This window comes from Geotrypetes seraphini, chromosome 3 (assembly GCF_902459505.1).
Source record: "Geotrypetes seraphini chromosome 3, aGeoSer1.1, whole genome shotgun sequence".
NCBI classification, from domain to species: domain Eukaryota; kingdom Metazoa; phylum Chordata; class Amphibia; order Gymnophiona; family Dermophiidae; genus Geotrypetes; species Geotrypetes seraphini.
Window position 1 is genome coordinate 348,086,176 of NC_047086.1, and position 16,219 is coordinate 348,102,394.

The following is a 16,219-nucleotide window of genomic DNA, read 5'->3' on the forward strand; positions in this document are numbered from 1 at the left end:
GTGTCCAAAAACCCATTCCCTCCCCCACCTCAGCATCTCTTTCCCTCCCTTCCTCTCTCCCAAGTTCATGCCTTGTGTCCAAAACGCACTCCCTCCCCCCTTTTGTGTTCCGTGTTTGCCTCCCAGCCCATCTTTGCAACTTTCTCAGCAAAACGAAGCTCAAGCCGCGAGGCTTGTCTTCTGCTTCCTGCCTGCCCTGCCGCGCACAAATAGCCGAACGGAAGTATTCTCCGACGTCAGCGCTGACGTCGGAGGGCAGGCTTTGCTTAAGCCCTCCCTCCGACGTCAGCGCTGACATCGGGGAACGCTTGCGATCGGCTATATGTTAGCTGCAGGGCAGGCAGGAACAGAAGACGAGCCTCGCAGCTCGAGATGTATTGAACTCCGCGGGTCCACCGTCCAGCTCTCTCCTGTCCACATGGGGCGGACCGCCCCTCTCCCTAGACTGTGGCCTAGGACCCTGGGGGAGCCCGGGCCCCCTGTCAGCTCCGGGCCCCTGAATGCAGGACTGGTGGTACTGCCCTGATGGCGGCCCTGACCGTACGGCACACCAGGCAACATCTCGCGGCACACTAGTGTGCCGCGGAACAGCGGTTGAAAAACACTGCTATATGCCACAAACACACATTAGTAACTAGGCCTCAGTGCATAAAATGGGCCCTCCACTAGTGCACATTACTAACTCTAGCTGCAAAACAGCAAAATTATACTTAAGTGAACCATTTAATATTTTACATCCCTGGGGAAAACTATTTTTATTTTAATTTTAAAAATAAATTGAACAGTGTTTTAACAGCAAGCCTATACAAACAACATATGCCAATTTAGGCAAACATGCAACACTCTCTGCAGACTCTACCCTTGAACTGCTGCTAAAAAAAAACAGGTCCTTTCCAAGGTTCATAGACAAAAGCGCGCGACGACAAAGGCGCAACGACAATCCAGCACAGACAACTGAGCGCAAGGCGGAAGCGTGCCGAAGAAAAACAGTATTTTGAGGGGCTCCGACGGGGGTGTTGGTGGGGAACCCCCCCAACTTTACTTAATAGAGATCGCGCCTGCGTTGTGGGAAAAAGTGAAGTTTTCAGTATAATGTGGGGGGTTACAACCCCCCAAACCCCCCACAATGCCGGCGGCGCAATCTCTGTTATGTAAAGTGGGGGGTTCCCCCCCACACCCCCCGTCAGAGCCCTTTAAAATATTGTTTTTCTTTGGTGCGCTTCCACCTTGCGCTCAGTTGTCGGCGCGCGCTTTTGACCTGTCACCCTTTCCAAAGGCAATTTGAGAGATGCTGTATTTGAACAGGCTTTTTTCTCTTTCTGTCTTTTAAGAAGGTAAAGAGCAATTTCTTAAGATAAAGCTGCATCAAAGAAAGCTTTAAAATCCAGACAATTTCAACAAATTGTGAAAAATACAGAGAAGCCGAGAGAAGTATCTTTGCTGACTGGCAGCTGAAGTTAAGGTAACTCAATATCCATCATCAGTACACAAAAAACTATCAAGTGTGTTCAAAATGTTAATATTTGATGAGTTCATTAAGCAAAGAATGTCAGTTCCAACAATATTTTATGTATTCTATCAAATATTTAGGAGGGGTCTTACCTGTATATCCTGCACTCCATCCCCAGGATGCCACCATAGCTAAAAGCCATTTGAACATAACTCCTTCGATATACCAGAATAATTTACTGTCCACCATTCTAACAGGCTGCAAGACGATTAAATACAAAATATAGGATGGAATGGCAACCAGATTATTGATGAACATGAAGGCAAATCGTAGGACCATTTTCAGTGCTAAAAAGCCCCTCTTCCAGGCATCTTCTAGAGTGGAAGCCATTTTTTTTCACACAGAGGTCTGTGGGCACTTTCTGTTGTAGAAAAAGAAACAAGACAGATTCAATTATATGAGATGACAGCTTAGAATTTATTTGTATTTCCAGTCTGCATTTCCTGGTCAGAGTCCAGGGTAGATAACTGTAATAATTTACTGCATGGCAATTAATAGTTTAATAGACTTGATAAACCACCCTTCATACAATGTCTCCAATTATCAACAAAATACCTATCATAAATACATGCACATTTATATAATAAAAAAATAATAATAAAAGATAGAAAAAATAAAATAAAAATAAAACCCAAAAAAACAAAGAGAAACAGAAACAGATTGGCATGCCTCCACGCAAACAACTAATTTTTTTTTTTAATAAAACCTAGGGGCTCCTTTTACGAAGGTGCGTTTGGGCCTTAACGCGCGGAATAGCGCGCACTAAAATGCCGTGCACGTTAGCCGCTATCGCCTCCTCTTGAGCAGGCGGTAGTTTTTCGGCTAGCACGCACTAATCCGGTGCATGCGCTAGAAACGCTAGCGCACCTTCGTAAAAGGAGCCCTAGATAACAACTGTTCCTCGCTTAAACTTATTGGCAGCTCAGTCCACAATTGAGGAGCTTTCCAGCTGGTTGTGATAATAACTGTAAACCCGCCACCCTCAACATCATAATTGGGGAATATACATTAAGCGATGTTGCCAAATAACCTGCAAATAACCTAGTTCACCCAAATACAGTGCCTTAAGGGTAACCAACAAATACTTATAGATAGGCCTAAACTCTAAAGGCAACCAATGGAATTGCAAATATAACAGGGTTACAGCATCATAACACCCGCCCCCACCTAGCAATCGCAATCCCGCATTGTGTAATTTATGCAATGTACATAATAACATGGGAGACTAATATACGCCACATTTCCATAGTCCAACTTTGACCTAAAGAATGAATGAAGAAACACATGCAACGTATCATCATCAAAGTACGGTCATATTAATCATAACATCCGCAACACGGCAAATCCCCTTCCAATCACCTGAGATACCTGCTTCTTAAATGACAATTGAGAAACCAGTGTAACTCCTAAATAGTGATCATCATCATAAATTTTAGCCTTTTCCTTTAAAATCTGGAGTAGAACCTGGGGGGGGGGGACAGGCAAATTAGGAAGAAGAACTATTTTTGAAGCTGGAATTTTGAACTGTGAACTTTTGTGTGACTGAGTTTGGACACGGAGTTTCACTTTTGGGTGAGCTTCGGCAACTGAACCTACTGCCTATGACGCTTGCACTACCCTCATGTCTTGCAATACGAGTACATATACGCGCGTCACGTCATCACAACCGAGCCGATGTTTCTTCTTGATCTTGACGCAAGGTCTTGCAATACAAGTACGTACTGCATGCCCGCGCCACAAGTACACATTGTATACGCACGTCACGTCATCACAACTGAGCCGATGGTTCTTCTCGCTGTGACGTGCGGTCTTGCAATACAAGTACGCACTGCATACACATGCCACAAGTACGCAATGTATACGCACGTCACGTCATCACAACCGAGCCGATGTTTCTTCTCGATCTGACGCAAGGTCTTGCAATACAAGTACATACTGCATACACGTACATACTGCATACACACGCCACAAGTATGCATTGTATACACACGCCACAAGTATGCATTGTATACACACGCCACAAGTACGCATTGTATACGCACGCCACGTCATCACAACTGAGCTGTTGTTTTTGCTCTCTCTCTCACGCTGCAGGAGTGTAGTGACTGTTCTATAGTATTTTGTATTAAAGTTTTGGGGTTGTGGAATGAATTGTCTGAGTTTCCATTATTTCTTATGGGGAAATTTGCTTTGATATACGAGTGCTTTGGATTACAAGCATGTTTCTAGAACGAATTATGCTCACAAACCAAGGTTTTACTGTATATTGCAATAAAATACAAAGGAATGACATGTATGATGCACACATACTATTCAGCGGTGCACATGGTAATGCTGAATGATTTCAGCATTCTATTCTGACTTACATCATACAAAGAACCTTAAAAATGGGGGGGGGATCCCCCCTCCTTGAGAGTATCTGGGTGGTTGGGATGGGGTGTGTTCCAGGGGACTGGGTAGGAAACTTATTGGGTATAGTATTTTAATACCAACACTGCTATCTCTGAGTCATAAAAACATGGGGGCCTCAGAGTAGAGTGTTGCGGGGGGACAGAAATCCCACCCATCCCTGCCAGGATGCTCTCCGTCCCCATCCGTCCCCGCAAGTAATTACCTCCATCCCCGCCTGTCCCCATAAAAAGCAGCAATTACTTCTCACAGGATCATCAATTCCACAGTTTCTTTTGTGTTTGAGCTGCTGTTTTCCTTGTGGAATCACTTTGGTGGAACCCTTTTTTTGTTTTCTGTTCAGGTAATTAACTTATAAACCCTCTCTTTTACTAAGGCTGACGTGTCCATTATATTATATGGACGAACCCTGCTTCCAAAGCCTTCCATCTCCGTGGGAGTCCAGTTAGCTAGAGGGGGGTCCTCGTGGGAGTCTCGTGGGCCAGAGGGGGATCTCCGTGGGAGTCCCGTGGGTTAGGGGGGGGACCCCCGCGGGACCCCCGCGGGACTCGTGGGATTCCCACGATCCCCGTTCCCATGCAGATCTCTACCTCAGAGTACATGGGGAGAGAGAGAGAACGTGTAAGAGAGTCTTTAGGGGTGGTACTATCTGTTATGGTTTGAGAGAGGAAGAAGGAGGAGGATTTTGAGGGGTGCTTAGAAAAGGAAAACAAAAAGATACCTTTGTTTTCTGTATTCTGTGGTTCAGTGTTATCTATGACAAAGACTGATATATCTGTTACAATGTTTTAGTCTTAAATTTAAAAAAAAAAAAAAAAAATAGAAATCTGAATTTTAAATTGTTACATCTCCTTTCAGGCACAAACTAAACCAGGCCTCAGACAAATTTTTATCATATCTAGAAACCAGCAACCGAGATCTCTGTCACTTCTCTTTCCCCACCACTCCAACACTGTGCACAACAATTTTTTTTTCTTTGGGGGAGCAAAGAGGCAGGAATCCCCCTCCCAAATCAGCAGTAGCTCTTTTAGAAACTCATTTATTAAGGTTCATTCTTTGCCCACAGACACAGAATAAGGAAACTTTAGTAAATCAGTTTCTTTAAAGGTGTCTCTGCAAATCACTGGATGAAGTCCGCAGTCTCCCTTCTCAAAGCATGTTGTCATCTGGGTGATTGCATCACCCATTAAGGAAGTGCTAATATGCAATTGCCTGTTTCACATACCCCCACCACCGTTGCCCAATCTCTCTCATAACCCACCACCACCACTTTGCCCAATCTCTCTGATACCCCCCACCACCACCTTTGCCCAATCTCTCTCATAACCCCCACCACCATCTTTGCCCAATCTCTCTCATGACCCCCACCACCTTTGCCCTATCTATCTCATACCCCCATCACCTTTGCCCTATCTCATACCCCCACCACCACCTTTGCCCAATCTCTCTCATAACCCTCCAACACCACCTTTGCCCAATCTTTCTCATACCCACCACCACCTTTGCCCAATCTCTCTGAAAACCCCCACCACCTTTGCCCAATCTCTCTCATACCCCCCACCACCACCTTTGCCCAATCTCTCTCATAACCCCATCACCATCTTTGCCCAAACTCTCTCATAACCCCCCACCACCACCTTTGCCCAATCTCTCTCATTCCAACCACCACCACCTTTGTCCAGTCTCTCTCAAATCTTCCCCCACCATCACCACCTTTGCCCAATCTCTCTCATACTTCCACCACTACCTTTGACCAATCTCTCTCATAACCCCCACCACCATCTTTGCCCAATCTCTCTCATACTCCCACCACCACCTTTGCCCAATCTCTCTCATACCTCCCCACCACAACCCTTGCCCAATCTCTCTCATACCCCCACCACCACCTTTGCCCAATATCTCTCATACTCCTCCCACCACCTTTGCCCAATGTCTCTCATGCCCACCACCATCACCTTTCTCCAGTCTTTCTCATACCTTCCCCAACCATCACCACCTTTGCCCAGTCTCTCTCATACTTCCACCACCACCTTTGTCCAATCTCTCTCATACTTCCACCACCACCTTTGTCCAATCTCTCTCATGCTCCCCCCACCAACTTTGCCCAATCTCTCTCATACTCCCCCTACCACCTTTGCCCAATCTCTCTCATACTTCCCCATCTCTCTTACTCCCCCTCCACCTTTGTCCAATCTCTCTCATACCCCCACCACAACCTTTGCCCAATCTCTCCCTTACTCCCCCACCAGAACCCTTGCCCAATCTCTCTCATACCCCCACCACCTTTGCCCAATCTCTCTCATACTTCCACCACCACCTTTGCCCAATCTCTCTCATAACCCCCACCACCATTTTTGCCCAATCTCTCTTATAACTCCCCACCACCACCGTTGCCCAATCTCTCTCATACCCCCACCACCATCTTTGCCCAATCTCTCTCATTCCCACCACCACCACCTTTGTCCAGTCTCTCTCATACCTTCCCCCACCATCATCACCTTTGCCCAATCTCTCTCATACTTCCACCACCACCTTTGCCCAATCTCTCTCATAACCCCAACCACCATCTTTGCTCAATCTCTCTCATACCCCACCACCACCTTTGCCCAATATCTCTCATACTCTCACCACCATCTTTGCCGAATCTCTCTCATACCCACCACCACCACCTTTGTCCAGTCTCTCTCATACCTTCCCCCACCATCATCACCTTTGCCCAATCTCTCTCATAATTCCACCACCACCTTTGCCCAATCTCTCTTATAACCCCCACCACCATCTTTGCCCTATCTATCTCATACCCCCACCACCACCTTTGCCCAATCTCTCTGATACCCCCCACCACCATCACCTTTGTCCAGTCTCTCTCATACCCTCCCCCACCATCACCACCTTTGCCCAATCTCTCTCATACTTCCACCACTACCTTTGCCCAATCTCTCTCATACCCCCATCACCATCTTTGCCCAATCTCTCTCATTCCCACCACCACCACCTTTGTCCAGTCTCTCTCATACCCCATCACCATCTTTGCCCAATCTCTCTCATTCCCACCACCACCATCTTTGTCCAGTCTCTCTCATACCTTCCCCCACCATCACCACCTTTGCCCAATCTCTCTCATACTTCCACCATCACCTTTGCCCAATCTCTCTCATACCCCCATCACCATCTTTGCCCAATCTCTCTCATACCCCCCACCACAACCCTTGCCCAATCTCTCTCATACCCCCCACCACCTTTGCCCAATATCTCTCATACTCCTCCCACCACCTTTGCCCAATCTCTCTCATGCCCACCACCATCACCTTTGTCCAGTCTCTCTCATACCTTCCCCAATCATCACCACATTTGCCCAGTCTCTCTCATACTTCCACCACCACCTTTGTCCAATCTCTCTCATGCTCCCCCCACCAACTTTGCCCAATCTCTCTCATATTCCCCCTACCACCTTTGCCCAATCTCTCTCATACCCCCACCACAACCCTTGCCCAATCTCTCTCATACCCCCCACCACCACCTTTGCCCAATATCTCTCATACTCCTCCCACCACATTTGCCCAATCTCTCTCATGCCCACCACCATCACCTTTGTCCAGTCTCTCTCATACCTTCCCCAACCATCACCACCTTTGCCCAATCTCTCTCATACTTCCATCACCACCACCTTTGCCCAATCTCTCTCATACCCCCATCACCATCTTTGCCCAATCTCTCTCATTCCCACCACCACCACCTTTGTCCAGTCTCTCTCATACCTTCCCCCACCATCACCACCTTTGCCCAATCTCTCTCATACTTCCACCACTACCTTTGACCAATCTCTCTCATAACCCCCACCACCATCTTTGCCCAATGTCTCTCATACCCCCACCACAACCCTTGCCCAATCTCTCTCATACCCCCACCACCACCTTTGCCCAATATCTCTCATACTCTTCCCACCACCTTTGCCCAATCTCTCTCATGCCCACCACCATCACCTTTGTCCAGTCTCTCTCATACCTTCCCCAACCATCACCACCTTTGCCCAGTCTCTCTCATACTTCCACCACCACCTTTGTCCAATCTCTCTCATGCTCCCCCCACCAACTTTGCCCAATCTCTCTCATATTCACCCTACCACCTTTGCCCAAGATTGGGATCTCTCTCATACTTCCCCATCTCTCTCATACTCCCCCACCACCTTTGCCCATTCTCTCTCATACCCCCACCACCTTTGCCCAATCTCTCCCATACCCCCCACCACAACCTTTGTCCAATCTCTCCCATACTCCCCCACCAGAACCCTTTCCCAATCTCTCTCATACCCCCACCTTTGTCCAATCTCTCTCATACTTCCACCACCACCTTTGCCCAATCTCTCTCATACTCTTCCCACCACCTTTGCCCAATCTCTCTCATAACCCCACACCACCACCTTTTCTCAATCTCTCTCATAACTCCCCACCACCACCTTTGCCCAATCTCTCTCATATCCCCACCACCATCTTTGCCCAATCTCTCTCATTCCCACCACCACCACCTTTGTCCAGTCTCTCTCATACCTTCCCCCACCATCATCACCTTTGCCCAATCTCTCTCATACTTCCACCACCACCTTTGCCCAATCTCTCTCATAACCCCCACCACCATCTTTTCCCAATCTCTCTCATACTCCCACCACCACCTTTGCCCAATCTCTCTCATACCCCCCCACCACAACCCTTGCCCAATCTCTCTCATACCCCCCACCACCACCTTTGCCCAATATCTCTCATACTCCTCCCACCACCTTTGCCCAATGTCTCTCATGCCCACCACCGTCACCTTTGTCCAGTCTCTCATACCTTCCCCAACCATCACCACCTTTGCCCAGTCTTTCTCATACTTCCACCTCCACCTTTGTCCAATCTCTCATACTCCCCCTACCACCTTTGCCCAATCTCTCTCATACTTCCCCATCTCTCTCATACCCCCACCACCACCTTTGCCCAATCTCTCTCATACTCCCACCACCACCTTTGCCCAATCTCTCTCATACCTTCTCCCACCATCACTCTCATACCTTCTCCCACCATCACTCTCATACCTTCTCCCACCATCACCACCTTTGCCCAATCTCTCTCATACCTTCCCCCACCATCACCACCTTTGCCCAATCTCTCTCATAACCCCCACCACCATCTTTGCCCAATCTCTCTCATGCCCCCCACCACCACCTTTGTCCAGTCTCTCTCATACTTTCCCCCACCACTACCACCTTTGCCCAATCTCTTTTGCTTTCATAACAGTCGCTCCCAGTCAACTTGGGAGAGTTTGCTCCCCATAACCTTGAGATTCATAGAGCTGCATTCTAGCTCTCTATAAACTTAAGCCACACAATGTGGGGGGAAAAAAAAAAGGTCTTACAGATTTTAAGTTCCACAAGGCGAGATGTGCATGGAGACTGAGGCCTAGATTCTCAAAACTCTGTGTTAAAAACCAATGGGCCACAGTCACAGCCATTATAGTAGCAATTTTTAAAAAGCGAGTCACTCTCCAAAAAACACTCATGCAAATGAGGTTGGCTGGTGATAGCGATGGGCACATGTGCAGAATAAACACAACCCCCCCCCCAACAACAAATCAAGCCCAAAAGTCAAGCCACCCTCCCACCCTCCACCCAACAGTGGGAAAGATGCCTACTCTCTCCTTCCACCCCGTGCCTCTAACAACCCCACCCCTCTCCCCCTTACCTTACTTAGATGGCTGGCCAGAGAGATGTACAAGTAACATAATGACTCGTGCAGTGGGAGGAGAACCTGGGGGACTGGGTTTGAGTCTCACTGTGGCTCATTGTGATTTTGGGCAAGTCACTTACATAGCGCGGGTTTTAGCGCCAGCAGCAGCGGTAACTGCTCCGATGCTCATAGAATTCCTATGAGCGTCGGAGCAGTTACCGCCGCTGCTAAAACCCGCGCTATGCCTTCGTAAAAGAGAGGGGGGTTAACCTCCATTGCCCCAGGTACAAAACTTAGGGGCCTCTTTTACAAAGCCGCAGGAGTGATGCATTCACGGTAAACGCACAGTAAGCCCATAGGAACTGAATGGGCTTCCGTGAATTCACCGCAGCAGCGTCTCCACCGCAGCTTTGTAAAAGGGGCCCTTAAGTTTGAGAGAGAAAAAGTACCGGCAGCGTATAATAAATTTAAGCCGCTTTGGCTGTACCACAGAAAGACAGTAAATCAAATCCATGGCCTCTGCTTGCCAGGTAACAGTATCTTGTTGACTGAATCACATAAGAACATAAGAATAGCTTTACTGGGTCAGACCAATGGTCCATCAAGCCCAGTAGCCCGTTCTCACAGTCGCCAATCCAGGTCACCAGTACCTGGCCAAAACCCAAGGTGTAGCAATATTCCATGCTACCGATACAGGGCAAGCAGTGGCTTCCCCCATGTCTTTCTCAATAACAGACTATGGAATTTTCCTCCAGGAACTTGTCCAAACCTTTCTTAAAACCAGCTACACTCTCCGCTCTTACCACATCCTCTGGCAACGTGTTCCAGAGCTTAACTATTCTCTGAGTGAAAAAAAAATTTCCTCCAATTGGTTTTAAAAGTAACTTCATCGAGTGTCCCCTAGTCTTTGTAATTGACAGAGTGAAAAATCGATCCACTTGTACCCGTTCCACTCCACTCAGGATTTAAGAACATAAGAATAGCCTTACTGGGTCAGACTAATAACCTTACTGGGTCAGCCCAGTAGCCCATTCTCAAGGTGGCCAATCCCAAGGAGTAGCAACATTCCATGCCACCAATACAGGGCAAGCAGTGGCTTCCACCATGTCTTTCTCAATAACAGACTACGGACTTTTGTAGCTGTCTCTTTTCCAAGCTGCTCATCATAAGCAACTGATAACATTTTTGTTCTCACAGGCTTTTAGTACATAGATGGCTGAAACCTAACTGTGCAGCATTATAATGGTAAGGACATAGGTAAACTAGTCCGAGCATTGATGAGAAAGTATATTGTTTTATTTTTTTTACTTTTATTTTAGTCATGTACGTTGCATTGTGTTGTTTTTTATTGTAATAAACTATGATTTCCTTTTTCCTGGCTTCGGTAGTGGTAAGTGCAGGTTATAATTTTTTTTTTCCAATAAATAAAAAGTACACAATTTTTTCCAATAAATAAAAAGTACACAAAATAGTTTCAGTATACAGTATATACACTCATATTCATCTGGGTGCCAGAAACAGATAGATCTCATCTCACTGAAAGTACCTAATTGAGAGTACTACAATATGCCATAAGAAATATTACAACAGTCAAACAAGAACATATCTTTGGCTAACCATTTAACCCTTCATTATCTCATGTACAAAATGAAACTACAAGTCCTCTGTCAAAAGTGAAATACCCATTATACCTAAATATAATTTAACTTAAGCTATATCCAAATACATAAATATTCCTAGTTCATGCTACAGGTTTATATTGAGCAAGAATATAGGAGAAATTGTAACTAATTTTTCCTACTCCCTTCTCCCCCAATTAACCATACTACTGCATGCAATTTAGTTCTATTATAGCAATTATATATTTAATCAATTTTCTTTACCTTTCTCCCAGGGGAGCTCAGTATGGTTTACATGAATTTATGGTACTCAAGCATTTTTCCCTGTCTGTCCCAGCAGGCTCATAATCTATCTAATATACCTGGGGCAATTGGGGGATTAAGTGAGTTGCCCAAGGTCACAAGGAGCAGTGTGAATTTGAAAACCACAACCTCAGGGTGCCAGGCTGTAGTTTTAACCACTGCACCACACACCACCCCCACTAGAGAAAAAAAATGAAGAAAACTGGGATTCTTCAAAGGCTATAACTTTCATTGGACTACCATGATTTGTGTACAGATAAAAGATGTATTGGGCACATCTGAAGAAGGAACCCAAATGATCTCACTAGCAACTTGCTCCTGCGTAACAAACATAACAATTACACAGATAATCCAAAGAAGCAGCATATCAGCCAAAAAGTGTTCTGAATGGCCAAGTTAAACTTTCTCTTCCTGGTATAATATACTTTACTCCCTTTGTGGTAAGGAAGTTTGTAAGCAATACAAGGGATGATTAAATGCCTGTATACCCAAGGTTAGACACAGTCTAGTAAGTTCTTAAAATGCCCATTCAAATTAAGAGCTACTGTATTTTGGACTTAGCTCTTACCTTTTCACTAGTAGCTCAAAGTGCAATACATTCAGGTACAGTAATTGTTTCTCTGCTCTCAGCAGGCTTAGAAGTTAATTAAAACTGAACAAACGTTCACCTTGACGGATCCAAACTAGGTGGATCCCCTCCCCCTCCTTCAGTGCAAAAGCAGCCAGTTTTAGCTAGTAAATCAGAACGGGAATACCAGGAATAGATCCAAACCAAATTTAAATATTTGCTTCAATGTCAGGCCAGGGTCAACATCAGTGACCTAAGCAAATGCACTTTCTGAGATGGCTGTGGGGGGGGGGGGGGGACGGGGCAACAACACGCCCTGCAGGCTTACACTACCTAAGCACTTTCAAATTAACAGGCATAGTACAAGGGTCAGTTGGGGGGGGAGGCTTATTGGAATCCAGACGTGGCCACGTCAGATCTGTCCAGGTTGGGACATTCGCAGATTAAACAATGGCAAGTCGCTCTGATAAAACGAGATACCCAATGCCCTGTTCTCTTGTCATGGAAACACAGGACCAGGTGGCACCCAGTCCTTCTGCCGAGATAACGGTTAGGGGGGGGGGGGGGAAATTCAGTCTTCACGGCACTGGATCATGCACTGCCCATCCCGGACACTATAACTAGAGATGATTAAGGCCCCATCCAGCCCGTTACTCTGCCAAACCCAACCCTCCAGCTCTTCCAGAAAAGAGTTCCCAGAAATACCCAATCACATGCATTAGGCGTGCGACATACACATCTGGCTCCTCTCACATGCTCGAGCACCCCTTTTCACAAACCTTCCAGGCCCCGAGACCCCCCTCCCCCCTTTTGCCTCCCCCACGATCTGGCATCTCTCTCTTGCTCTCCCCGATCCAGCATGGCTCCCCGATCCAGCGTCCCTCGCCACCGGTCTCCTAGCCCGGCTCTACTCCCTCGCCCGCCCCCGCGTCCTACCTTCCAAACTTGTCTTTAAGGTCGCCGGCAGCGGCTGCCACACACACAGGGCTGCCCGCGACCGGCCCCGGCGCGTTCCTCCTCCCGCGCCCCGCCCCCCTCTGCCGCAACTTCTTTCCTTCAGCCCTGCCGCGCCCCGCCCCTTCTGACGCGTCTTCCGGTTTCAGACGGGAAGAGACCCGGCAGGGGGGGGGGGAGGGATGGGATGCCTGTAAGCAGAAGCTGGGGGTGGTTGTGGGTAGTTTGCATTCATTTTCGCTGCCGGTGACCGCTTTAAAGGTAGGATGGGGGTTTGGTGTGGGGGAAAATGGAGAGATGCTGGGGAGGGGGGGGGGGGGTTTAGGGAGAGTGTGGAAAGAGAAGTGCTTGTAAACTTGAATGCAACTACAGGAATCTAAGAAATGCTCACGATACCTTTTTACTGGACATAAGAACATAAGAAGTTGCCTCCGCTGGGTCAGATCAGGGGTCCATCGCGCCCAGCAGTCCGCTCACGCGGCGGCCCATCAGGTCCATGACCTGTAAGTGATCCTTTGTCTAAAACCTTTCAATCCCCATTCTTCTTCTACCTATACCCTTCCATAATCCTATCTCTACCTCTATCTTTATCCCTCAATCCCCGTATCCTTCAGGAACTTGTCCAATCCCTCTTTGAATCCTCTTAATGTACTTTGTCCTATTACATCCTCCGGAAGCGCATTCCAGGTGTCCACCACCCTCTGAGTGAAGAAAAATTTCCTAGCATTGGTTCTAAACCTGTCCCCTTTCAATTTTTCCGAGTGCCCCCTTGTTCTGGTAGTTCCCAATAGGCTGAAGAATCTGTCCCTTTCCACCTTCTCTATGCCCTTCATGATCTTGTAAGTCTCTATCATGTCTCCTCTGAATCTCCGCTTCTCCAGGGAGAAGAGCCCAAGTCTTTCTAACCTGTCTGCGTATGAAAGGTTTTCCATACCTTTTATCATTCTTGTTGCTCTTCTCTGAACCCTCTCAAGTATCTCCATGTCCTTTAGGTACGGCGACCAATATTGGACACAGTATTCCAGATGCGGTCGCACCATCGCGCGATACAGCGGCATGATGACTTCCTTCGTTCTGGTTGTAATACCCAACATTTTGTTTGCCTTCTTTGAGGCTGCTGCGCATTGTGCCGTTGACTTCATTGTTGTGTCCACCAGCACACCCAAGTCTTTTTCAAGGTTACTTCCCTCTAGTACTAATCCCCCCATTTGGTAGCTGAACATCGGATTCTTCTTTCCTATATGCATGACCTTGCATTTCCCCACATTGAAGTTCATCTGCCATTTATTCGCCCACTCTTCCAGTTTGTTCAGGTCCCTTTGTAAGTCCTCACATTCTTCCACAGTTCTAACCCTGCTACAGAGTTTAGTGTCATCCATAAATTTTATAACTTCACACTTCGTCCCCATTTCCAGGTCATTTATAAATACGTTGAACAGCAGCGGTCTGAGTACTGACCCCTGCGGAACTCCGCTCGTGACCCTCCTCCAGTCCGAGTAGTGGCCCTTCACTCCAACCCTTTGCTTCCTGCCTGCCAACCAGTGCTTAACCCATCTGTGCACGTCCCCTTCCACCCCATGGTTCCACAGCTTCTTAAGTAGCCGGTCATGGGGCACCTTGTCAAAGGCTTTTTGGAAGTCGAGATAAATGATGTCTACAGGTTCCCCTTGGTCCATCTGGCTGCTCACCCCCTCAAAGAAGTGCAGCAAGTTTGTTAGGCACGATCTTCCTTTGCAGAAGCCATGTTGGCTCGCTTTCATTAGCCCATTTTTGTCGATATGCTTATAGATGCTGTCCTTTATCAGTGCTTCTACCATCTTGCCCAGAACCGATTTCAGACTTACCGGCCTGTAGTTTCCCGGGTCTCCTCTCGATCCCTTTTTAAAGATAGGTGTAACATTTGCTGTCCTCCGGGATCTCGCCAGTTTTCAAGGATAGGTTGCAAACTCGTTGGAGTTTTTCCGCTATTTCGTTCTTTAGTTCTTAGTGGATCCCGTCCGGGCCTGGTGATTTGTCACTTTTCAATCTATCTATTTGTTGGAGGACATCCTCATGGCTCACCTCTATTGCCGACAGTTTATTTTCTTGGTCACCATTGAAGATCTCTTCGGGTTCTGGTACACCAAGAAGATAAACTGACAATAGAGGTGAGCCATGAGGATGTCCTCCAACAGATAGATAGATTGAAAAGTGACAAATCACCAGGCCCAGACGGGATCCACCCAAGGGTACTAAAAGAACTAAGGAATGAAATAGCTGAAATACTCCAACGAGTTTGCAACCTATCCTTGAAAACTGGTGAGATCCCGGAGGACTGGAGGATAGCAAATGTTACAACTATCTTTAAAAAGGGATCGAGAGGAGACCCGGGAAACTACAGGCCGGTAAGTCTGACATCGGTTCCGAGCTCTCTCCTTAGATCAGGGTAGGGAACTCCGGTCCTCGAGAGCCGTATTCTAGTCGGGTTTTCAGGATTTCCCCAATGAATGTGCATGCAAATAGATCTCATGCATATTCATTGGGGAAATCCTGAAAACCCGACTGGAATACGGCTCTCGAGGACCGGAGTTCCCTACCCCTGCCTTAGATTCTGCACCCTTCCCTCTGGGCAGCAACCGGACAACCCAACACAAGGATTTCAGTAAGATCGAAGCCAGTCTGTTGCCGAGCTTGGTGAGAGACAAACCAGAGAAAACAGACACGCCATAACTGACCCTCTTCCCACACTCTCCCTCTCCAGCTCAGCACCCCACAGAGCCATAACTGACCCATATATGGACTTGTAAATGCAAAACATTTCTATGCCCTGTAGCTCTTTTACTGTTGTGGTTTACCAACCGCTTGGAATAGAACTTCATAGAGCAGTGGTTCCCAACCCTGACCTGGAGGACCACCAGGCCAATCATGTTTTCAAGCTTGCCCTAATGAATATGCATGAGAGATTTGCATATAATGGAAGTAACAGGCATGTAAATCTTCTCCATGCATATTAATTAGGGTTATCCTGAAAACCCAATTGGCCTGGTGGGCCACCAGGACAATGTTGGGAACCACTGTCATAGAGCATTTCCTTTGCGTGAGACTTGTTTTCCATGAGAAAAATGGTTTTATAAAAATTGTGCGTATATGCCTACATGTGCCAAAAAGAGCTCCT

General features: G+C 47.1%; 1 protein-coding gene across 2 annotated transcripts in view; it reads right to left on the reverse strand.

Moving 5' to 3' along the window:
* Nucleotides 1-13,183, reverse strand: part of LPGAT1 (lysophosphatidylglycerol acyltransferase 1) — a 157,090-nt gene extending 143,907 nt beyond the window's left edge. The window contains exons 1-2 of one of the 2 annotated variants that reach the window (XM_033938160.1): nucleotides 13,048-13,183; nucleotides 1,603-1,871 (exon numbers count right to left, since the gene is read on the reverse strand). In XM_033938160.1, coding sequence (XP_033794051.1) covers nucleotides 1,603-1,840 — 238 coding nt within the window. In that variant the 5' untranslated portion in view covers nucleotides 1,841-1,871; nucleotides 13,048-13,183. Of the gene's footprint in view, nucleotides 1-1,602; nucleotides 1,872-12,111; nucleotides 12,247-13,047 lie in introns of those variants that run through there. The other variant, XM_033938161.1, reaches the window with a different exon arrangement.
* Nucleotides 13,184-16,219: the final 3,036 nt, after the last annotated feature.